The sequence below is a fragment of the Apodemus sylvaticus genome, chromosome 1, assembly GCF_947179515.1.
Source record: "Apodemus sylvaticus chromosome 1, mApoSyl1.1, whole genome shotgun sequence".
Lineage (NCBI taxonomy): Eukaryota > Metazoa > Chordata > Mammalia > Rodentia > Muridae > Apodemus > Apodemus sylvaticus.
This window is the reverse complement of record NC_067472.1, coordinates 48,131,883-48,158,694: the sequence shown is the minus strand read 5'-3', so window position 1 is coordinate 48,158,694 and position 26,812 is coordinate 48,131,883. Positions and strand designations below refer to the sequence as shown.

The 26,812-nt window shown below is 36.9% G+C and overlaps 1 protein-coding gene across 8 annotated transcripts in view; it reads right to left on the bottom strand.

Moving 5' to 3' along the window:
* Positions 1-26,812, bottom strand: part of Tle4 (TLE family member 4, transcriptional corepressor) — a 141,208-nt gene that overhangs the window by 79,239 nt on the left and 35,157 nt on the right. For 4 of the 8 annotated variants that reach the window (XM_052188812.1, XM_052188821.1, XM_052188831.1 and 1 more), the window contains exon 6: positions 9,557-9,631. The exons of the other annotated variants lie outside the window; for them this stretch is intronic. In XM_052188812.1, the coding sequence (XP_052044772.1) occupies positions 9,557-9,631 (75 nt within the window). The remainder of the gene's footprint in view (positions 1-9,556; positions 9,632-26,812) is intronic. 8 annotated transcript variants of the gene reach the window in all.

The window sequence follows — 26,812 nt, the reverse complement described above, 5'->3', positions numbered from 1 at the left end:
TGCCATGCTCCTGCCTTGATGATAATGGACCTAATCCCTGAACCTATAAGCCAGCCATAATTGAATGTTGTCCTTTATAGAGTTGCCTTGGTCATGCTGTCCCTTCACAGCAACAGAAACCCTAAGACCATCATCAACATGTATGAAAAAACAAAACAGAATGCACAGTGAGAACCACCCACTAAAAAGCTGTGATTTCAAGAGTTGGTGAGGATAAAGAGCAAAGACTCTCTAGACCTATCATCTGCAAGACTGCAGAACAGCAGGATCACTGTGGCAAACAGTATAGCACTTAAAATTGAAACACACTCAGCATATCACTTACGTAGCACTTTCACTTTTAGGTAATCACCCAGAAGAAATGAGACATTCACTTTCAAAAATGTGGATGTGACTATTTCTTGTAGTACTATTCTCAATCACTGGAAATTGAAGACAATTCCTTTGTCCTCTGAAAACTGTCTGAATAGGAGCCTGGACTACACTCACAATGGAGAATCACTCAGCAATACATGGGACCCTTGCTATGGACAAAGGCAAGAACATGGTGAAGTCTCCTAGGTCTTATGTTCAAAGAAGTGGCATTTAAAAGGCTACATAATAACAAGTCCACTTACAGTACATTCTCCAGCAAGCTCACTTTGAGAAAAAAAAAAAAAAAAAACCAAGTTTTATTCCAGAGGGGATGCAAGAGGAAAAGAAACTGTCTACAAAAAGAAAAAAGAGGAATGAAGGGTAGGGACAAGCTTACTCCCTGACTGTGGTAGCAGCTCTACTATAGTCAGCTGTCAAAATCCATACACCGAACTAAATCTTAAAAGAATATTAAATGTCAGTAATAAACATATATTCTTGATTTCTTAATTCCAGATATCTAAAAACTTTATCTATAAATATAAAAAGAATACATGAGTATTTTTAATTCTCATTAATAGTTACAGCCTCATTTTTGTCTTGTTTTAAGAGCCTTGTTATAAGAGGAAAAGAAATTGTCTACAAAAAGAAAACAGGGGAATGAAGGGTAGAGGCGAGCTTATTCCCTCAAAACAATTTTTATGAAACTAAAATATGCAGGGCTGGAGAAATGGATCAATGGTTAAGAGCAATCATTACTCTTGCAGAGGATATGTATTCAATTCCCAGCACCTACATGATGGCCCACTATTATCCATAACTCTAACTCAAGGGGCTCTGATGGTCTCTTCTAACCTCAGTGGCCACCAGGCATTGACATGGTGTACCCAAAACATGCAGACAAAATGTTCACATACATAAAATAAAATATATAAGTCTGAAAAATTTAAAAAACACTTATCTTTAAAGAAACAGGGCTGGATGATGGTGGTTATAAAAAAAAACTGTTAAGATGTGTTAAAGTGGATTTGTACAGTAAAATGTAAAACCAGAAAACTTAACAACTCCAAATCTTAAACAAGGTGTAATTTGAGGCTTAACCTCAAATGAAAATACTAAACAAGGTATTGTGAAGGCACCAGAACTGCTAAATTGACAAAAGGAAATATGTGGCAACTAACTGTGTACTCACAGAGTAGTTCTAATCTTTTCAAAAAGATCTTTTAAGACAGCATTGATGATGCAAATGCACTTTTCGGTAGAAGAAACCTAAAATTGGTTTCTTAGGAATTTTGAGTGTTCAGATTAAAAGTCCTTAAACCTTTCCCAAAGTCCCAAGAGTCATGCACAATGAGTAAAACTTGTTCCAGGTGAGTATGTCTCTCCCTTACAGCCCGTGTTTGCTCTGCCCTCTCAGTTTTTTGAGGGATACAAAAGACAGGCTAAGCGGACAAGCAATAAGACTTCTGAATGTTAGCTGGTGATGTTGCATGGAGAAATACCATAAGAAGAAGTCATCAGGGAAAAGTGGAGGGCCAAACTATACAGATCCGTGTGTGTGCATGCCTGTGTGTGCACTCACACACACACACACACACATCCACATATACATACAAAATGTATATATACATATATTATGTATATAAAATAAAGAGATTAGAAATTCTGAGCTGCCAGCCTACAAGCTACTTTGAGCAAACCTGCTTTCTCTGTGTAATAGTGAATCCAGTCTATGCACAGGTTGTCAAGCTCAGATTAGCAAATCTAGTAGTTTTTCTCCCTGAGGAATCCCAGGGCTCACCTGGCCTTAAGCTTCATCGGTTACCCAACAGTAGACATTTTCTATATCTCTGGTGCGACTGTGCTCATTTCAAAGTGAGCTATATATGTAGTTATTAGTAGAAGGGAGGGAGGGACCAAGGGAAGGAAGGAAGAAAGGAAGGAAGGTTCCTCCGTAAACAGGAAAAAAAAATATTTCAGGTTATCAACAGTTTGGAGGAGATAAATTAACTGGTTTACTAATTGAGAAGTGCTCTAATAAAAATTAATTGAATACATATCACAAGCAACAAATCAGAAATCATACCCCTAACACAGAAAATTTTTGAGTTCTGAAGTGAAAATTGAGCTGAGAATTATTTAAATATATGAGAGCCTTTGTTACAAGAGAAGTGAAATCAAAGCCTCTTAAGAGTCTCAGCAAACTGCAGCACAAAGATTGAATTATGACTACATCACTCAATACTGCAGTTCCTTTTTCCAAAGGAAAAAGGGAGCAGAGAATCAACATAAACTATGTGAACTACTTGATGCAAAACTGCTTCATTTTTAAGCATCATCATCACAGCTCACATATAAGCAGAGCCCTAGAAGTGCATAAGGCCCAGGGACAGTGCACTTTCCCCCAGCACAACCCACAACCAAGCAAGCTTCTTAAACAGTAAGTAAAAACAGACAAACAAAAGGCCACAATAAAATGTTTCTAAAAGCAATGACCAAAAGGTAAAATGTATTACCGACCTGAGGTGTTTCTGGCAGTGCTCTCCTGTACTATGGCACAGAGTTGCACTGCAGCCTTGCTTGTAAACACATCAAGTCATACAACACCAGTAAAGATCACCTAAAATACTTCAGCTCATAACTGAGATTGCTGTATGCTATAAAATGCAGTGTTTTACTATACATGCAAATTTTTCTGCCCTTATAAAACCATAATGGTCTAATTAATTACAGAAAATAAAGATTTTTCAATATTTTCCTGTTATTCTTTATCATGAATTTCTCTCAATTGCACTATGTTAGAATGTTTGATTTTAGCATTTGCAGTTGGAGTTGCTGACTTGAGTTCACAAATAATCACCAAGTGAACTCTGCTTAGAATTAGGACAGATTCCAATAGTTTCTGAAAGTGCCCCTACACTGATCATTTTGTTCTGTTTATGTGAAGTGGGGTTGTAAGCACTAAGTATTATAAAATCAGAATACTGATCAACTCTGAAAAACTCTGAACTACCCTACATCTTATATTATCAAATACTCAATGTTCTTTGTAAAAATAAGCATTATGTATCTCATTAGCATGCAAATATTCTTTTATTTTACTAATTAGTAAAACTATATGCATACATATACATACACACAACAAAGAACTACTTTATGGTAAATTTCTTTATGATTTATTATCAGTAAATGCTTTGTGTATCTGTATCCAGAACTACATAAACATGCCTTCAATGAAATGGGTTGAAAATACAGTTTAAAAAGTCTTGCTCTCCAAAGCCTTTAAGCTCCAGGACTACTATTCAGTGAAGGCAATAACCAAGTTGAAATAGCAATCTCTGAGAAAACAAATTCTACTTTATAACTCATTTTAAAGTTTCATATTATATGCAATAGAAAGTAACAATAGTAAAGTCTAAAGAGAAAAACAAATTAACTGGCCATAGGTTTGCTTATATTTTAAAAGTAACTTAAGCTGTAAATGCCGAGCTGTTAAAGACTGTTTACACATAGACCTGACATCAGAAAAAAAGCCACAATTCTTACATATGACCCAGTATTCTCCCTACATAATAAAGCCCATCCACAAACTGATACCTATGAAGCTAAATCCTGAGGATGATACAAATGTTAGTAAAGGAAAGGCTAACACATGCTGCTGTACTCTTTAAACAATGGTGTTGGTGTTCGTCTTGAAGGAAAGGGTATTGGGAAAAGAAAGAGGTATTCTTAAATTTATGGCTATTGTGGGCAACTCAGTATCATCCTCCTGGGACTCTTTGAAGGATCAATTTTTACAAAGTGTAAGAGGAAAGCAAGCCCTCCCTATCTGGCACCCTCAAACTGTGGCACATTTTTAGCAGCAACATATATAGAGAGATATATGTTAATGGAATGAGTTGAGCCTAGGAAAGACAACTTCAGTAGTGTGAGATGATAGCTATGCTCAGTATAGGAGGAGAGCAGGACAGATCAAGGCCTTTGATGACTTGTTATTGAACATAAAGAAAGAAAAAGTGTTCTTGGATACTTACTATGTTTAGGCTTTTGTTAAAAAAAAAAGTTAAGTGTGCTTTTCATTTTATTTCAAGGCTTATCTTACTAGAGGTTTATGTATTCACAGATATATACATTATACAATTCTTATAAAAGGGAAGAAATACTGTAACATTATTATTATAAATATATGCAGTAAATTAGAGCAGCTGTTTTTCTTCATCCTAGTTAGTTCCCCAATAACAACACAGAAAGACTAAGATTTATTTACAACTTAAAAGCACAACTAGGCATTATAATTCTATTCTAATCCTCTAATCTAATCTGGTTACCTCTCAGACAAAATCCCCAAAAATTTTTATATTGGTCTGGCTCTCTGGGGTTCAGGTATACTTTCTCATGATGTCTCTCCACACCCCTTCCACATGGTGAATCCTTTCTTCTTCCCTCCCTCCCTTGATTTCTCTCTCTCCCTTACTGGTGGAAGTCCCTCCCTATTCTTTTTATTACCTAATCATTGGCTTTTCCAGCTTTTATTGACAAGGCAAAGAATAAATTGAAGACTGTTTACATAAACTTCAGGCAGGAGAGTTTTAACATAAGCATTACAATGATTGAAGCCAGATAATGGTAAAGAGAAACCAGTATTTGAATACAAGGGTAAAATTTACATAGTGAATAATAACATTATGCCTATAGGTACCCTACACAAACTTGTTTTTATAATTTTTAATTATGTATATGTGAAGTAGTGAGTGTAGGTGCCCTTGAAGGCCAGAGGCATGAGACCACACTGAGCTGTAGTAGTAAGTGGTTGTTAGCTGTCTAATGTGGATGAATCTAAGAAGCCAAACTCAGGTCCTCTACAATAAATAGTTACTGCTCTTAATGCTGAGCCTGGTGCACACACTAATTTCACACATCCTATACACTTGCGCCCTTAAGGTTTTATCTAAAGACTTTCATCCCCATGCATTTGAAACATAAAATAGTAGTTTTGAAATTTATAATGGCAAAGAAAGGACATATTTTCTAAATTGTTGTATGGGACTCAGCCCTAGAATGTCAATCTGAAATAAACAAATGCATATCTGTGGACAGACACACACAAAATGAGGGTCAGCAGAAAAATAAGCACACACAATTTATATCTCAGTAAGGGTCAATCATATGACAAGGACAATGAAGTCCTAAGACAGAAAATAGAAACAGTAAATATTGCCTCATTAAAAAAAATAATTCAAATACATAGGATAGTAAAAGGCAAAGGCATTTAAATCATTTCTTTAGTAATACAAGTAATATTTAAATAGATTTAATAGTGCTGCTCCAAACCAATGAATTATGGGTTTAAAACCTATTAAAATGTAATGTTTTTTTCCTGAGCTGAGAGGAGAGAGATTTAAATCCACTGAATTTTAATATTTCAGCTTGAGCTGCAGGAGGTAGAGAAAGTCCAAATGAACTATTCCATCAGCACCATTCAAGCATGAACATTTTAATCAGTTTTCCTTCCTTGGAGTTCTCTAACACAGTTTACGCTGTCATTCTGAAAGCACTTAACACAGAAAGTGTGAAAAACCACCAAGGCTTGTTATTGCCTTCACAATTGATGGCAAATAATTTTGCAGACTTCCTATCATTAAAATGTCACTGCTAAAAATTGAAGTTCAGCGTTTCTGGTGCTAAACTGAATTTTCCTGCATCACCATGGCATACCTGTTCATAAAGGTTATTGGGATGGGATATTTTAATGCTTACATTTATATCATTTTCCCCTTAAAAAGTTAGCACAGAAATGAGGATGCATTTTTTTAAAAAATACATTTTCTATTTTCATAAGCCAAATCTTTTTTTTTCTAATGTTCACATTAAGAAACTTTTTCTTACTAGAAGTTTGTTGGAATTCTTATGAGTCTGTGTTAGCCTCCTTTATTAAGCATAACCACATTCACACAGCATGCACTGATTATATAGTGTAATGGATTTAAAAAGCATTTTAAGACAGTCAGATGACTCAATTTAATAATACAGGAAATGAAAACATCATTTCTAATTAGATCATATTACTGATTTAAAACTGCAATTTGTGTGTTGTTCCAACAGCGCAATCTCACAGAGATTCTAATTTAAAAACACAGTGGCTAGCAGGACACATGGCAGGACCAAACTACATATATAACATTTCGCCAGCCCGTTTAGGGTAGCTCAAGGAAAGTTTAAATGTGAAATCAAAATACAAGACAGTAACTGCAGACAAATAAGGGGGGGTGAGGTTTCTGGTTTTCTTTCTTATAATTAAAAAATAGAATGATATTTAAGTTATTTCAATCTATCAATACTTTTAAACTGAACATGACCTGTGAAAGAAATCATTATAACTGTGTTTCATTCCATTAAACACAACTAGCTTATTGTCAGGAGAACAGTCACCTCTCCAGGTTTCAGGCTCACTTCAGCATTTTTGCATTTAAACTGCACGGATCACTGGCTTGGCTCATTTACCAATGAAGGTAGAATAATATTGCAGAGTTAAAAGGTGCTTCATCAGATTTCATTAAATCTGGGAACATTCCCTCCTGTCTGGATGGTGTGCATACATATAAAGCAGGTGCACATGGAGGGGTAAATAAATGAAGGTCTGAGGTGGTGTAGATGGGTCCTATGCCTCCTAGATGAAATGCTGTCACTTCTGTTCAGAAATTCACTGCCAATTCCATTCTAACATCTAAGTTAAAAACTCTAAACCTGGTTAATCATCATTTTGGTAACAAATCAAAGTACTACCATTTCCTGGAAAGGTGAGACAGCTCAGCCAAATAAAGGCTTTTATTACCAAGGCTTCAAAACTGAAGTTAATCCCTAGATTCCACACAGTAGCAGGAGAGAACTGACTCCCACAAGACGCCTCCTAGGCTCTACAATGAAGATGGCATAGTATCCCACCATCCCAACACAAATAAATAAATGGTTTTAAAAACTGGAATGCTACCACTACTTAGTATGATGCTCAAGAGGACTGAAAACACGGGTGCATTTAAAATCCCACAATCCTACATAAACTCTGAAACCTACTTATAGAAACTATCACCATGCTTAAAAAAACAAAACAAACAAACAAACAAACAAACAAACAAAAAAAAAAAGAACAAAAAAAAAAAAGTCAGCAGCAGAAGTCACATGAGTTTGTAACCAGGTTCCTTTCTTCTCAGTTTTTGGTTGCCCAAGATGGCTCCATTCACTTTGTAAGATCTGTTTTTCAGAACAGTCAGATTATGTAATTTTAACTCCATTCTTAGTCCCAATACAAATAGTCTGAAACTCCACAAAATCCATCAACACCAACACATGCTGCTTTCATAGCATGCAGCTCTACTGAATTAGTTTCTTCAAGTAAGCTTTTAGATTACAAAATTAAATTGGCCTTATTTTAATAATTAAATCTATATAGACAATATGTCCATTAGTAACAACTACAATTTATAAGTGGTTTCTCTAAGAGCAATGTATTGTCCCATTCCAAATGAAGAAGAAAAAAAAACAGACTTTAAAATATATGCAAAATGATAAAGGTAAGGAAACGTAATTTTTAGCTGTCCTCATTTTTAAAACAATATAGGTCTGATTTAGCTTCATTTTTCAATTGTACAACATGGTCACTAGAAACTAGAAAAGCAAAAATAAATAACAAAAATGCACTAATAACAGGTGCTAATCAGATGTAGGTAGGAACTGCTGTCTGTCTTCTAACTACTCATGAAATGACCCTGCAAGTTTCTCAGACAGCACACTGCCAGAGAGTAACAACTGTGGGTAGATTCTATGTTTGACGTGTGAGAAATAATGTAAAAACAAAGCCATACACATACATTCTATCCTGGCACAACCACACATTCACACACCAAAAAAAAATTTCATGCATGCAGAATCACTAAATAAACTTAGACTAACTTAAAACAAGTCATAAAATGTTCTCTTTCCACTGCCCTCTGCTCCCCACCTAGCATAAAAACATGTGAGAGGTTCCTGAGTCCATAGGCCCTTTTGATTTAGCCTTTCCTTCCCAAGGGGCACTTTTATAACTCCTTTTTGTTTATGATGTCTGCTAATTTACCAGCATTTTTTTTCTTGTGGTCAGAGATAGAAAACAGACCTTCAAATAGCCCATTAAGTAACAAGCTACAATCAGACTACTGCTACTACTACACCAGTACAGTGATCCTTGAGTTCTGATCTCCTTGTGAAAGGACAGTTGGCATAATTGAAGCAGCGTCTTCACTTCAGATTGATTATCAGGTGACCCTTATTTGTATCTTCACTCAGCAATTTCAATTTTAATGAAAGTAAATGGAATTATTAGCATTTCAAAGTGTGTTTGATATACTGAGGAAAAAAGAGAAAAGACTTGTGTGTATAATTTATACACAACAGAAAGCATTTGGGAGGGAGCAGAAGAAGAAAATGGAGTATTCTTTAGAATGTGCCAAAGTTTGGCTTGGACTTCTGCATAAACTGTTCAGTTAATACTGGACTTCTCACAAGCAAGAGTTTTCTTCTTTGTTGTTGTTTCTAAGTTTATTAGCTGTTACATTTGGAGCTACAGTGAATGTCTAAACCTATAGGTCCAGCAAGTTCTAGGAAAGACCACTGTCACTACTGCCAGCTAGGGTTTTCCAACTGTGCCACGGATTTTCTTTCTTTCTTTCTTTTTTTTTTTTTTTTAGTTCATCTACTATTTCTCATACAAATTGCATACCCTGTTAGAACCACTCATCAAAGAGGAGAAAGAGTAGGAGAGGAGATACAAAACTGCATATTTTACTTAAAGTACTATTAAGGCAATCTAAGTCATTTGTGGAAAGATTAAAAAAAAAAAAAATCAGGTCATTTGTAACATCCGAGCAATCTTTTATCTTTTTTTTTTTCTGTCTAGTTTAGCAACAGAAACTAATGGCACAGTAAATAAACATGAGAAAGAGCTGTCCAGTCTCCTCCAGGGAGTTTTCAGGAGCCAACTTAATTAGTAAACTGGCCCAAAGCTTCTGAGAAGCTAGCAATTGCCTCCAGAGACTGAAGGGGAAGAGCTTAATTCACTGTGGTCATCTACTACTTTTTGCCCCTTTGAGGGAACAAAATTTAAAAAGAGAAAAGCAAGAAAGCTAAGGACACACACTAAGATCAGAGCTAAAATGGAAAGGCCACGTACCCCAATGATGGCGTTCAGTTCTGCCATGGTCACCTGCTTGGCCCGTTCCACAGCCTGCACCACTTGTTGCTGGTGCTATAAATGAAGATCAGAAACAGAATACAATTATTTGTTTTCTACTCAGAACAACTTTTCCTAATATGTCCTCTAACTTTACATGCAAAATAGCATTTGGGGGGTCTCTAGATTTCCAAATAAAATCCCCAGGTGGTAGATGACTACCCGAGATGTCCAGGGTCATCAGGAATAACAAGTTGTCAGATGTACACATATCTGTGCTCCTGGAAGATGCCTCCTACATCTGCACTGTCTGCCCAGATTCCATTCTCAGGCCAAGAGAGCACTCTAAGCAAACATCTGACAGTACTAAAGACAAAGCTCAAATCATCCCACCTGTTTCTTTCTGCTACTCCCTTTTCTCTATGCCACCTACAGGGAAAAACGATTCTTTACATATTCCCTACAGGTACTGAGTTTTAAATTCCTCTCAGTTTATCAGCATGAACATCAAAAAGTTATTTCTAATTCCATGTTCTATCTCTCCTGGAAGTGTAAAAGTCTATGTTTGTATTTCTGTCATAAAGGGTTGTGTGCCTAAACAAACACGCAAATGAAATTGAAGTACCTCACATCCATTTTAAAAATACAACAGAAAAACTAAAATGTAAAAAAAAAAAAAAAATTTTTAAAAACACTAGAGTCATTACTATTGGAAAAAACCTATCCACCTTTGATTCATTTCCAAAGATAATAAGCAATAACTGATATTAATAAGTTTTATAATAGTGGTAAAAATAAAAAACTAACATAGAAGTGTTTATATGGGACATTCACAAACCTAGATATATACAAATAGTGATGTAAGACCCTCAGTGTAAACACTACCCCAACTAAACTCAGGTGAAGAGTCTGATCTACAGAACTCACATTTTGGTTTTTGGCAATTTTTTTAAAAATATTATTTATTTTATGTGAGTACACTGTAACTCTCTTCAGACACACCAGAAGAGGACATCAGATCCCGTTACAGATGGTTGTGAGCCATCATGTGGTTGCTGGGAATTGAACTCAGGACCTCTAGAAGAGTTGTCAGTGCTCTTAACTACTGAGCTATCTCTACAGCCCCTTTGGAAATCTTTCAAATAGCTTTCAAAGACAAAAGGCTATGTTACAGGCATTTCTCTGTGTCGTCAGAAGAGACATGTGGTAGTTGATCTCTGGTAAAATTTTAACATGTGTCCTTCACTGATGTTAAGTAAATACATGGTTCAACTATAAAACATGCATGTCTACTTATAACATGCAAGGAGCTCGGCATTGAACATGGAGTTTTCCCTTACTGTCAAGCTTCTACTTCAAAACTCTCAAACATATATGATACTATAACTTAACTTCTACTTCTGACCTGAATACAGGCATGAGAGGAAGCATATGTGGGAGAGGAAACTGCCTTAAATTAGTTACATATTAAGATGTTTTCATCCTTTGCTTAATACAAAAAGAGATTAATATCTCTTAAGTTTTCACTAGAAACTAACTGTTAAATGATAAACTTGTGAATTGTTTTTAGTTGTAGGAGCTTCAGTTGTAGGAGCTTCATGACCTAAGAAGTAAGCTTGGTTTTTATAAATATCTGTCTACTTACTTTCTCATATTTGCTAGAATGTAATAATCCATTTTCTCTCGTTCTGAAATAAAAGTCTTGAAAATGGATACCAGTAAGGTGCTTGTTGCAAAAGAGTGAGTAGATCTGAACTCTATTCCCCCATCACACGCTGGCCAGCTGAGACAATATGCACTTAATTCCAGCACTAGGGAGGCAGAGAAAGGATTTCTGCAATATCCTCCCAGCCAGTACAACCAATTGGCAAGTTCTAGCTACAGTGAGAGACTGTTTCAAAAAGTGAGCTGAAGGTGAAATGAAGATTTCAATCTCTGACTTCCAGGAGCACATATACACATAATCACACAAGCAAGTATGTAGACACAAACACATAAATATACAAACCTAGAAGGAATAGAGTACAAGTCAATAAAATGGCCAGTAATAACTTCATCCTTCATTCATTAAGGCAGTCTGACCCAATGCCACGTTTACTGAGCATGTACTATGTTCCTAGCTCAAAGACTATTTTAAACTTATGATAGTTTTCAGTATAGTGAAAAGAGCAGCATTTGCAAAGTAGACTCTGAGATTTAATATTTCATTCATTTTTAAAATGTGTGTCTATGTGTGTGTATCTGCCTGTTGTGTGCCCTGGTGTTGAATCCCCTACAGGTACTGGAGTTATGGGCAGCTGTGAAGCTTTCTCCTTAGTGCTGGAAACCACTCCAAACCACTGAATTATCTCTCCAGCTCCCTCAATGATTATGTGCAGAGTTATAAACTTTTCACCTATTACTTGCAACATTCAAGGACAGCTGCTTAAAATTTCCAAGAAAGTCAAACAAAAGATAACATCTACACTCATCCACAATGCAAACCACAGCATTCACTCTCCTCATGCATTCACTCACTTACCATTGTGTCCGCAAGCTCCTACCATTGCCATATCTCCATCTACTGAAATAACTCCTTTATTTAATTAAATATTCAAAAAACATTACCTAGGACAAAGCTACCCAACATATTTACATAAGGCCTTTCTAGCATCAGGACTGTGCAACTATTGCTTCATAAGTTGTATCCCAGCTGCTAAGACAGGTAAAAATGCCTCAGGTGGCAAGGCTCTATGCCATTAAAATCAAGTACATTTTTGAGAAAACTCAACTTACTGATCTGCCATTGGATCTGACAGTAACTTGTTAGGAAGCTAACATAAAAATGGAAGTCGTGACTCAGCTTGTCTGCTTTGACAGCAATGGCTAAGGGCTAATACAGTTTCTGGGCTTTACCTGCAGACTGGAATTCAACTTCCCTATTTCTATTCACAATCCATGAAACATGCACTGTTTAAGCACCTTTATAATATAAGCTTGCTAAGACAAACAATGCCACCTCTCCCGTTAGTTCTGAAAGCACCAGTAACACTCCATCATTCCTCACTCCACAACATGGTAAGGACATCACCACACAGACTGGACATATCCACTAGGTAGCATGAACATTAAAACCCAGGCAGGAAGAGGAGGCAAAAAGATCACAAATGGGAGAAGGTAGTAACTCTTGAGACAGAAACCCACACTATTCCCTAAAGCTGGCCCAACAAGTATAAATGTATTTTTTTTTCATTCTCAGATTTTTAGCAAACAAGCTCCCTGACTCTGAAAATTCACAAAATGTTTCACACTTTCTTAGAATGCCGATGGCTGTTCCACTGTGCCTGTTATCTCTTCATACTCCACTCTCATTTTATTCCAGCCCCACTTTCTGCTTATCCTGATACCACTCATCAAGGGGTGACACAGCCATGTTAGACCCAGCCAGTCGGCAGAAGGGAATAATCCTTTCTATGTTTCAGCAGCACTATCAAACAAAGTATCACTGAGGAAATATTAACAATCAAAGGGTATGACTGTGATTTAAGGGAAACAAAATATGTCTAATTATTTATTCCTTAAAATATTGAAAACTATACACTTTAGTATTTAAAAACACACTGTATTGCAGAAATAATTTCATGACTGCAGAGTTACTGAAAACCATTGAAGGACACATAAAATAAAATGAACTTATGGTGTATATAAGAATACTGTGATTTAAAGAATATATGTATTGCTGGGGGGGCAAAAATCTGGACATTAAATTACTTTTCTATATTTTCATAGTTACAAAATATTATTATTTAATATTTAATATTATTTTTTAATATTCAGAAAAATATTACAACAACATCTGAAATATAAATAAGAATACATCTAATAAAAAAAAAGTCATGCTTGGGATGAAACTGGAAAGGACTCTACATATCTACATGGTGTTTATCTTTTTCTGTCTAGTGGTGTCACTGGAGATTCGTTCCCAAAACAAGTTTCAGAATTCTCCAGTGAACCCTAAAGAAAATGATAAGAGAGAGAAAAAGTATTGGAAGTTGAGAGCAAAACTCCACTCAGTTCACCGTCGTTGTTCCAATACCCATGATTAAAGATTTACTTACTAACAAAAAAGAAAAAAGAAAAGAAAGGCACTGGACATTTTTTCCATGAAATTGAAAGGATATAAGCCCGTGTAGGTACAATACAACTTACTGATAAACAGACCATTATGAACTAGTTGTGTGTATAGTAGGTTTTTTCAGAAGGGCTATTTTTCAGAAAGGATAACAAGGCCAACATCTGTCATGTCAGTATTTTGAGGCAGATAAGAAATGTGGTGTTAATAAGAAAAGTAACAAAAATTGTTACAACTTAAACAATTTAACAATTTTGCACATATTGGAAGGAAAAATACTGGCAGAAATGCAACAGTGATCAGGATTCTTATAATGAACACCAAATTCCTAGCTATGGAAATACAAAAGTAAGATTACTACTCCCATTTTATATTCATATACAGCCCACAGACAGAGTACAAGGAAATGTAAGACATAAAATTAGAGGTTTTAGGAGGGAATAAGGAAAGCCTTTTGTTTTTCATTCAATCATTCATTCATCCACCCCTTCATTCATTCATTCATTCAATCATTCAAATATGTATAAAGTTCCTAATATGCAGCAGACACAGAGGTTAAGATGGTTAAGATTATGTCAACAGACCAGACACTCTGGTCTCACAGTTTAAATTCTACAAAGAAGGGCTGAAGAAAATCTCAAGGTTAAGAGCACTTTTGCTCTTGCAGAGGAGCTAGGTTTGATTCTCAGCATCTACACATTAGCTCATAATCATCTCTAACATCAGTTCCAGTGGATCAAATACCCTTTTCTGGCCTCCATGGAAATGCACGTATAAAACATACACACACACAAAACACAACACACACAGAGGTAAAACTCTCAGATGGAAAATTAGATAAATCTAAATTTTAAAAACTTTATGAAGAAAGATGGGAAATTAATACCCAAAAAGCTCTATAATTACTAGTGGGGAATCATTTCCGAGAGAAAATTAGAGGATGTTATGCAATCATTTATCAAGGAAATATCTTAATCTAATCTAAGTATTAGAGGATGAGTCCCTAAGGAAGCTGACCTGACAGTTGAAACTAGAAGGACTTCTTTGGACAAAGAATGAGAGAAGAAGAATGAGAGAAAAAGAAAGAAAGAAAAATAAAAAGTCAAAAAACAGGCAAAAGGAGAAACGTTGCAAAGGTTGTGAAGTCCAAAGAAGCCTGTGGGTGACTGTGGGTTGAGGAACTCCAAAGGACAGGCAGAATAGGATATAAAGGGCTTTAGGGCAGGCAAAATCTCTTTAAAGTGGAAGAAGCATTTAAAACAAAGCAAATGCATGGAGATATAGGAGTTATGATAGAGGTATTTCTAGATATGCACATAATGGTAGGAATAATATCTGAAAAAAAATGGAATATGCCCATCAATGTAGGGCTTTGCATGACATGACAAACAGCTATATTTTATCCAGGTAGAAAGAGAGACATTATTAAAATGTTTTAAGCCACTGAATTCTATCAGTTTTTCTGGAGTTTAGTAAAATGGAATTTACTGAAGGCAGGGGCAGGGAGTGAACAAAGTGAGGACAGCTAGAGAGCCATGCAATACAGCAGGCGAAAGATATTCAAAGCATAACTTAACCAAATGTTCTTCCTAATAGGAAGCATTAGCCATGTGTAGATAAATGCCACCCATTTATCATAATTTGGCCCTAGAAGACCCTTTAGAGATTCTGAGACCCAGATACTAGGTTTTATGAAGAACTGAACAAGACTCTAAAAACCAAATGCTATCTGGGTTGGTATGGGAGAACTGCAATACCATCCAGAGGTCAAAAAACAGTGTATCCACAAGTTTACTCCCCTCTGAAGCATTCTAGCCAGTTGTCAGTCATTCTCTGAAAAGAACTCATGATACCTTGTACAGAGCCATATTGGGGAGTCATGCCACATGGTAGGAACTTGACATTAGCCAAGGACAACCCCTGGCTTCAGGCAGGAATCTGAAGACCGGACAATAGGGAAGTAGGTTACAGCAGGAATTTTTATCCTAGGGTGGAGAAGCTCAGAGTGAAGGTTAAATTCACTGTTCCTCCAGGTCTAAGAATTCCTGAATTAAGCAGGTGACCCATCCAGCTGCCTGAGCAGTTGAGCCAATGACAGGCGAAGCTAGTTGACTTCGCCGGAACTCAGCCTGGAGTCTGGGGGAAAGGGCTTGCCCAAACTGTTAAAAGGTCTGACCGCCATTAAAGTTGGGGCCTCGATCAGTAAACTTGACCTGATCTCCTTCTTTTCGCCCCTTCCCCATCTATCTCTCAGCTTCTATTCCAGCAACCCAGTTCGTAGTAGCTGCAGGTAGCTACAGAATACAACAATACCTTATTAATAAGTTTTTTCTACTGGAGGATAATGAACCCTAATACTATAATTTAAAATCTGCTTTCCTAAAGCTTCCCACTGACCCCAACATTTTCTCTGAATTGGCATCTGAAAATAGTATGTCTTTAATTTACTTCCCTTTCAGGTTAAACTTTCTTAGGTTATTCAAAGGCTCTAATGTTCATTCTTTAGGTAATACTCAATGTGGATAGAACACAAAACACTGGCTGCAACTGAACAGATCAAGTTCAAGTAAAAATACCACTCCATGCTTTGTAAGTCTCACTGAAATCCTTATCTACTAAAGAATTCTTACTATGCAATTTAAATATACCCCACAAATCTGCCTGTCCTAGTGATCCAAACTGTTTCTCAAAAAAAAAAAAAAAAAAAAAAAAAAGATATTATAAAACATAAAAATCACCAACATTTGGCAAAATGAAGATCTTCTCAAACCCCACAGTTCAGATGATGAATACACACAGCCTACCAAACAATTTCGTCTTGAAACATAGGATCAAAGACTACAGATGTAAACAGAGTTCTCAAAAGAAGAAATACAAACTGCTAATACTTTTCAGTGTCCTTAGCCATCAAGGAAATGTAAATTAAAATTATTCTGAGGCTTCATTTCACTCTGGCTAAGTGGCTATCATCAAAAGAAAAAAATTAACAAAAATTCTGGCAAGGATGTGGCAAAAAAAGAGTCTCATTCTCTGTTAGTGAACAAGTAAACTATCATCCACTATGGAAATCAGTGTGAAATTTCTCAAAAATTACAAAGAACTACCATCAAACTCAAACACACACACACACATACACATACACACACACACACAGAGGACTCTATTTTATGACAGAGTTACCATCACATCAATGGATACTGATGTTCTAGTGAGACTAGCTGACCATCACTGGTAAATAAATATTAATGAAACTGCATTGAATATATGCTAATGGAATTTTGTTCCAATGTTACAAAATGAATTTATAAAAACATGGACAGATCTGGAAAATATTGAGGAAACCCAGGTTCAGAAAAACATCTTATTTTTATTTTTTTTCTGCACATAGAAAGATACCAGTCTCTTAGTTTTATATAGTGTACATATGTGGAGTGTGTGTAGAGACCAAGAAAAAAAAGGAGACCCATTAGAAGGTGGGGGTAGGGCTTTAATGAATACAGTAGGGTGGGTAACAGCACAGGTGATAGGACATTGGAAGGGAAATACTTGGAACAGAAGACTTTGAGGAATGGGTCAGAAAGATGGGGGAAAGAGGAATGAGAGGGGAGTTCAACCACAACTGAATATGTATGAAAATACCATAAAGAAACCTGTTACTTTGTAAAACAATTAAAAGGTAAAAAACAGCATATAAATAAGCTCTTAGGAACTCTTTAGAAAAACTGTTCAAGTCTTTCCCTACTCATAACTTTGCCTTGCCTCCTCCCTTCTTCACAAAAGGACACATAATTCATTTTATTTGTATAAGGAAGCTCTATGGTCTACTGCTGTCCAATAGAACCTTCTACAATATTCACACGGTTCCATTTGTACTAATAATATGTCAGCCACCAACCACAAATGAATAAGCACTGGGAATGTTTCTAGTGTAACTGAGAAAATAGTTCTGAATTTTCTTAAGCCTTAATTATAATTTAAATTAACGTTACTACGTCTGTATTAGACAATGCAACTCTGCTTATATGCAAAGTACTTTGAAATCTATCTTCACTCAAAGATAGTAGATTTTTCAAACATATATTAATTTTGGAAAAATGCATACAAGGCTGTCAATGTTGCTTTTGGAGGGAAGCCCACATTTAATTAAACCTGCAGGAGAAAAAGAAAATTACCTCCTGAGAGTCATCTTTTATTTCCTGAGGTCAAACAGACCATAATGCTACCATTATGCCACTCAATTGTGATTAAAACACATGGTCAGGTGAAGCAAGCTAATTAGTCAACCAAAAGAACACAGGGGAGTATTATATTCTCTGATAGCTCAGGGTTTTGAGGGGAAAGAAAATATTTTAAATATTTACCCTGCACACACCTCAATGTAAAAATCACAAACTGGGACCAAATCTTCTGAAGGTCAATGCATATATATTACGAACACGCACTTCAGGACATCCTCAGCATAGAATGCACTGGAACCCATTTCCCAAACTGACAAAACTACTCCAACTGTAAGGCAGACTTTAAATGTTCTCCCCCTAAGATGGTTGTAGAAGTATCTCGGTTTGCCTGCCCACCAGAGGTTCTCTGGTGATTTCAGCCAAGCTCGCCTACATCAAACCATGTTACCACAAGCCATTGACTTCTTAAAAACGTTGACAAGCAATATGAGGCATTAAGGTGGAGCCATTACAGACAGATAACACTGCTACCAGTGCGTGTAACCACTGTATTTTGTTCCTTCCCTCCCAAAGGTCAAGTAAGAAAGTGACTGATCACATTTTTCAACTTTAATTTCACAATTATTCTGATCATAAAAATGTGATTCAGAGAAAGGCAGTACCCACATGCTAAAATAACTGGCTTAGACAATACTCCTCCTGTATCACATGCCCTGAAAGGTTGTTTTCACCTCATGTTAGAAGGAACAAATGAGAACCTATCTCCTCAAAATGTATGCAACATTTGGAATTATAACTCTATCAAATTCATATGACCACTATTATGTAACTATGTGTTATTATCTACTTCTTTTTTCTTTAAGATTCATTTACTTTTTATTGGATATTTTCTTTATTTACATTTCAAATGTTATCCCTTTTCCCAGCCCCCCCAAAAAACCCTTATCCCATCCCCATCCCCCAGCTTCTATGAGGGTGTTTCCCCACCCACCCACTCACTCACTCTCGCCTCCCCACCCTCCCATTCCCCTACACTACAACATCAAGCCTTCACAGGCCCAAGGACCTCTCCTGTTGATGCCCAACAAGACCATCCTCTGCTACGTATGTGGCTGGAGCCATGGGTCCCTCCATGGGTACCCTTCGGTTGGTTGTTTAGTCCCTGGGAGCTCTAGGGAGGAGTCTGGCTGGTTGATATTGTTATTCCTATGAGGTTGCAAACCTCTTCAGCTCCTTCAGTCCTTTCTCTTAACTCCTCCATTGGGGTCCCCATACTCAGTTCAATGGCTGACTGTGAGCATCTGCCTCTGTATTTGTCAGGCATTGGAAGAGCCTCTCAGGAGACAACTACATCAGGTTCCTGTCAGCAAGCACTTCTTGGCATCCACCATAGTGTGCATTTGGGATGGATCCACAGGTAGGGCAGTCTCTGGATGGCCTTTGCTTCAGCCTCTGCTCCACACTTTGTCTCTGAATTTGCTCCCATTGAGTATTTTGTTCCTCTTTCTAAGAAGGACAGAAGCACCCATACTCTGGTCTTCCTTCTTCTTGAGCTTCATGTTGTCTGTGAGTTGTATCTTGGGCAGTCTTAACTTTTGGGCTAATATCCACTTAGCAGTGAGTGCATACCATGCGTGTTCTTGGCTACCTCACTCAGGATGATTATTTTCTAGTTCCATCCATTTGCCTAAGAATTTCATTAATTCACTGTTTTTAATAGCTGAGTAGCACTCCATTGTGTAATAGGACAAATATGCAACCAACAGACTGGGAAAAGATCTTTGCCAATCCTACATCTGCTAGAGGGCTAATATTCAATATATACAAAGAACTCAAGAAGTTAGACTCCAGAGAATCAAATAACCCTATTAAAAAATGGGGTACAGAGATAAACAAAAAATTTTCAACTGAGAAATATCAAGAGGCCAAGAAACAGCTAAAGTAATTGGTAAAATGTAAATCAAAACAATCCTGAGATTCTACCTCACACCAGTCAGAATGGCTAAGATCAAAAACTCAGGTGACAGCAGATGCTGGCAAGAATGTAGATAAAGAGGAACATTCCTCCATTGTTGGTAGGATTGCAAGATGGTATAACTACTCTGGAAATCAGTCTGGCAGTTCCTCAGAAAATTGGACACAGTATTACCTGAGGACCCAGCTATACCACTCCAGGGCATATACCAAAAAGATGCTCTAACATGTAACAAGGACACATGTTCCACTATGTTCATAGCAGCCTTATTTATAATAGTCAGTAGCTGGAAGAACCCAGATGTCCTTCAACAGAGGAATGGATACAGAAAATTCATTTATTTTTAAGTATGAGTGCTCTGTCTGCAGGTATACCTGCATACCAGAAGAGGGCATCAGATCACATTACAGATGGTTGTGAGCCACCATGTGGGTGCAAGGAATTGAACTCAGAACCTCTGGAAGAACAAACAATGCTCTTAAACACACAGAGCAATCTCTCTAACCTCCATTGTCTTTGTAAATGCAGTGTACAAAGTCCAAATTAATCTACAAAATTCTGAGGAAATAAACAATGAAACAAAGAAAATTTGCAACATGATACAACTGGTTAAGAAAACCTAAGAAGGAAATGGGCAAAGGAGAGCTCTAAGCTGTAACTAATTTGTACCTAAGTTAAAGTTACCTTTCCTCTAAGTAAATGTTAGATGGCTGTAAAGGACTAGAATTTTTCACTCATAATTTAGCTTTTATGGTCTAGAAAATCTAATGATGAGAGCATTTCTATTAAATGTTGTAACGAAAAAAACCTAATTAGCTATTTCACTTATTAAACCAGTATTTATTCAAAATAACAGATGCACAAAAAAAAAAAATTGCTCTGCTCCTTTGTGAGCCCAGACTACAAGAAATTTCATGTCAATGTGAAATCCAGCCTACACGACGCCTCCACCAGCTCCCAAGGAGCTCTGCCTGTATAAATAACTTACAAACAAAAATACCTATCTGTGGAGTTCCAAAAGGAGGAAGGAACCAAATAGCCATTCTCCTTGGCACTGAATGACTAGAAACAAGCTGTTCAATTTATGATGGCAAGATTTAAAACAAGGATTACGAGTTTAAGTAACAGGATTTCAGCAGCCACTACTCATAAGGAGCTTTCACTCTGCAGGATTATTTTAGGCTGTGGTATAGAAATGGTTTGCAGAAGTACAAAGAATAGGTCAGTGAGTACTCAGACACAGATGGGACATCTACTTCACAACCACATGAAGTTCACTACTATCCCAATAGAGCAGCATAATGTTCATAATGTTCATAAGAAGTCAATAAGAGTTTGAGCAAAATGGTGTCTTCTGGACATGACAAGGCCGTGCACTCATGAACTTGCAGCAGCTGAGTCAGTAATCCAGCACAAAGTGGAAGAAGACTGTGAGCCCTGTCCCTAGCTGAGTAGCTAAGGACAAACGACAACTTTAGAGGATAGAGAATTTATTTTCTTTAAGGGTTTGGACGCTACTATTTCAACCATACTACTGTGGACAGCCCATGCTAAAGAATACATTTGGGCAGCACAAAGTGGGTTTCATTATTAAATAAGGTAAGAAAAGGTATTGGGGGTTAGGGAAGTAAGAGTAGATCTGGGAGGCACTAATTAGGGAGATATGTAGGGGTATGATCAAAATTCCCAAAGATAAAACTATTATATTAAAAATGGTTTGCAATACAAGCCATTAAAATGGATCAACCTAAATCATTAAACAATAAATTTAAGAAGATTATTTTTTTTAATTTTGTTTTGTTTTTTTCAAGACAGGTTTCTCTGTGTAACCCTAGCTATCCTGGAACTCACTCTATAGACCAGGCTGGCCTCAAACTCAAAAAGATCCATCTACCTGCCTCTGCCTCCTGAGTGCTAGGATTAAAGGACTGTGACTCCACCACCCAGCTTAAGCAGATTTTTCCAAAAAAAAGACATCTTAAAACCAATGACTTACAGTATGATTCTTTCCTGATTTGGGGAAGCAAACTTGGACTTTTTAAACCTCACTGCCTCAAAATATATTTGAGATGGTAAAGGAAAGAAAAGCATTTTCCAGCCAGCAAAATACAGCAGACCAAGTATAATTTGCCACAGTCTAGTCTTTAAGTGAAATGTTTAAGAGTCCTAGGATTGTAGATGTTTAACAGGCACAAATAAACAGATTCTACAGGTTGTTCAGATAGTCTACCTGGTCCATATCTGTTCATATGTAGTCCTTTCCTTTCTATACTTGATATATGAATATATCAAGTACAAACTCCTTGATAAGCTACAGTCCAGCAAAATTTCAACTATTGGGATATATCATTTTTATAGCAAAAACTATAATTATTTTATATATTAGGTTATAAATACCACATAACAGCATAATCAGCCATTATTTTCATCTTATGCATAGCACTGTATCTAAAAGCTATCCCTATATTGCTCTTCTTTAACCTTACTACAAGTTTTAGGTGGTGGTGGAAGACTACACTTCAATGTCTCCTTATAGCTACATGGTAACAGTAACTAGATCTGGGACACTGCAAAGACAGCAGTAAAAATGAGTATCTTCCACATTCTGCCTTTTAAAGAAAAACTATTCCTCCTCCTCTCCCATTTCTATAGATAGGGCAAGAGATAATGAATATGAATATCAAAATTTATAGGATCCTGAAATTGGCAGGATTCTCTTATACAACAACTATTACCTGAGAATAAGCTTTTTTAAAAAAAAATTTTTTTTAATTTTTTTTCTATATTCTTTTTTGACATTCCGAATGCTTTCCCCTTTCCAGATTCCCCCCTCCCCATCAGTCTCATAAGCCCTCTTCCCTCCACCCATTTCCCAATCACCCTCCTCCCATTTCACTGTCCAGGTAATCCCCTACAATGCTGGATCAAGTCTTTTGAGAACCAGGGCCCTCTCCTTCCCTCTTCTTGAGTATCATTTGATATGTTAATTGTGTCTTCAGAATTCAGAGCTTCTGGGCTAATTAATATCCACTTATCAGTGATTGCATTCCATGTGTATTCTTTTGTGATTGGCTTAGGATGATTTTTCCAGTTCCAATCACTTGCCTAAGAATTTCATGAATTTATTGTTTTTAATTGCTGAGTAGTATTCCATTGGGTAAATATACCACATTTTCTGTATCCATTCCTCCATTGAGGGACATCTAGGTTCTTTCCAGCTTCTGGCTATTATAAATAAGGCTGCTATGAACATAGTGGAGCACGTGTCCTCATTGCATGCCAGGGAATCCTTTGGGTATATGCCCAGGAGAGGTATAACAGGGTCCTCCGGAAGTGTCATGCCCAGTTTTCTGAGGAAGCGCCAGACTGATTTCCATAGTGGTTGTACCATCTTGCAATCCCACCAGCAGTGGAGGAGTGTTCCTCTTTCTCCACATCCTCACCAACACCTGCTGTCTCCTGAATTTTTAACCTTAGCCATTCTGACTGGTGTAAGGTGAAATCTCAGGGTTGTTTTCATTTGCATTTCCCTAATGATTAATGATGTTGAACATTTCTTAAGGTGCTTCTCAGCTATCCAAAGTTCTTCAGGTGAAAATTCTTTGTTTAGCTCTGTACCCCATTTAATAGGATTATTTGGTTCTCTGGGGTCTAACTTCTTGAGTTCTTTGTATATATTGGATAAATCCAACCCTCTGTAGGATTTAGGGTTGGTGAAGATTCTTTTCCAATTTGTTGGTTGCCTTTTTGTCCTTTTGACAGATTGAAGACCCAGAAATGAACCCACACACCTATGGTCACTTGATCTTCGACAAAGGACCTGAAAACATCCAGTGGAAAAAAGAGCCTTTTTCAACAAATGGTGCTGGTTCAATTGGAGGTCAGCATGCAGAAGAATGTGAAATGATCCATTCTTATCTCCTAGTTCTAAGTGGAGTTGTTCTAACTCCAAGTGGATCAAGGACCTCCACCTAAAACCTGACACACTGAAACTAATAGAAAAGAAACTGGGCAAGATGAGGACATGGGCATAGGAGAAAAGTTCCTAAGATCAAGAACTGACAAAAGACTAAGCTTTTTTAATGAATAAATCAGCTAGGTAAATTGCACTCTGTTAAAATGGCCAAATATCCACTTAGGTCTTTTACATTATCACCAATTGTTAGTTATAAGCCCTATTATGCAGGTAGCCCTGAAGCTTAGCACAGAAACCTGGGAACTGCAGCCTTACAAACCCAAGGATTCTGCTCAATACCACAAAGAATATAAAATTCTGGTCCTGAGTCGGGATGAGCTCAGGTTCTTATCACATTGCCACTTCTCATATAATCTGTCTCTTATAGCAACCTCTGTTCCTTGTTATCAATGCAAATCTCTACAAAACAGAACTGCTCACCTAGAAGAGAATTGCAACTATAATATTATAAACCTACAGACTATTTCGGAGTCTGAAATTCTCAAAGGTTTAGAACACTTGACTGATTACCATCAAGAAAGAATATGCTGATTGACTAAAAAATAACCTTTATAGGAAAGTAAAAAGGACCAAAACCACAACTGTTCTCCAAACAGGTTCCACAATTAGGTGCTCAATATTTAATATTTAAATTAGGTAAGTCAAAATAATGACATATAAATAAATATCTCTTTCCTTCTGAAAGCTAGTATTTGCAGAACTAATTGTCTGCCTCCTGCTAGACTGGTAAGGCCTAGAAACTGAACCTACACTGCCAGCTCTTCTGCAGTATTACTACTTTCAACTCTTCCCGGGTTTTTTCTTCCTTGCCCAATAAATGTCTTAGGACTCAGATTCCATTTCCCTGAAAGAACACTAGGAGAAGAGGAACTGGGCACTTACTTTAACAGATGCTATTTCCATACATACAATACACATTTTATGGTAGAGTTGGTTTCCTCCTTAAACAGAACACTGGAGGCTTACAGAGATAATGTTCCCAACACAAATCAATGAAGAGTTTTGATTTGATTTCACATTAGCAAAAATGTTGCCTCAAATGTGCAACAATATTACACAGATTTCAATTCACATCATAGTGGACTTAAAAGATGCAAGCTCCTGGAAAGGGGAGGTGGGTTTTGAGTGGGACAACACACACCAAGACAGCATTTACTGGCATCATTCAATGTGACTGAGGACCCAGAAAGACTAGGTCTATAGGTACAATCCTCAAATTGCTCAAGAAAATAACCAGATGTCCAGCTAGCTCAGACTCTCTGGGTTTAGTTTTAACTTCTAGGAGGAATATTAAAAAGAAAAATAATCAATTCACATGCTTCCAAAATTCTATGATTCAAAAGCACTTAGAAGCAGTTTCAGGTCTTACCCCAAGAGAACTTAGAGCCCTGTCGGACACCATTGTAGCCAGAGACGCTATGCCCACATGGGACGTGTGTGTACTAGCTGCCCAGGTAGAGGCCCTTCATCACACAGATGAGGAAACTGAGGCTGAGAGAGGCAAAGTACTTGCTAACAGTCACACAGCTTAGGTTGAGTTAGAAAAAGCCCTATGATTTGTAGCTGGGAAGTCAGGACTCAATTCAGGTCCAAAAGTTAGCTGCTGCTGTTTCTTCTGTTAAACTGCCAGCTTGAAGGCAGTAACTTGTAAATTCATTGCCTGAAAATGAGGTATAACATGAGAAAGAATGAAGGTATTACCAGGAGCTGTATCTTACGAGGACAAAAATCCTAGAGTAAAATACAGGTAAGAAACAGCAAAACAAAACAAAAACGGGAGGGAGGAGGGATCTAGACAGATGAGGGTTCATGGTTTCTAAATTGCAGTATTAGGGGTCCTGTGAAATTCTAAAATCTAAGTAATAGTTATTTTGTTATTTACTTTTACAAGCAAGAGGCGGCACTATCTTTATCTAATTCCTAGGACTATAGTCGTAGCTATATGTGTTGGGTCTAGTTTTTAATGTTGTAGTGAAATAGCATTATAAAAAATATTTTTCTGTAATTTTAAAACTATAGATTAACTTTTTAAGTATATTTGAGGTAAAACACACACACACCCTCCTCTCCAAAGAATAATTTAATTTTTAAATAATAAACATTTAAAAATAAATGCTAATGTCACAGCTGCCTTTCTGGCAGTGACACTGTCTCACAGAGAGCTGGTGTTAAAAGATCAGATTAAGAGCCTTCAGTCCTGGCACTAAGTGATGCCCTTCTCCATGCAAGAGTAATTTTCCTGCTTCTGAAGAAACAGGAAATAGAATCCTCCTTTCTCTAATGACCTGCCTCCTCCTTGCCCTCCAGATTAAGGTCCATCTGTCCTCAGGGGAAAAGTAAGGTGTCTGCTTACAGAATACCCCAAAGAAACAAGGTAGACCATATTCAACCTCAAACATAAATGCAATCCTGAACAATGAGAATACACATATTTTAGCTTAAATTTTAAGAAACATACTCCATCTTAAAAAATTAGAAAGAGTAAAAGAAGATATACACAGAATTATGATTCAGGAAACTGTGATGTAAGGTCATTACAAATACTAAAGACTGAAATGAAAAACTTGTCAAAGCCTTGGGAAACAAATAGTTAAATGTTGACTGAATGCTATCTACCCTCCCAGCCTAGAGCAAGAGAAAGGGAGTTGCTACCACTTCCCTGGCTTTCTTTTACAGGGTACAACATCCTCAACCAATTAATTCCAGTCCACTCTGGCTTAGCCCTGTTACCACTTCACATTCATTTCCTGCTGGCCCTACTCACACAAACAATATGACTTATGTGGGAAAATAACTTATCAGTACCCTCAAGACCACCTTCTATTTCTTACCATAAACCAGACTATTTGGAAATGCTATGGAGACAAACTTGTCCTAGTAATTGCATATAGCAGTCTGCACCTGCTTAGGTCCAAAGACTAACAGCACCCCTAGTATTGTAGCTTTTTTTTCTGCTACCTTTGGGTTTCACATCCCAGCCTGGTTACAGTTTTGAAATCATGTAGTCTTCTACTCT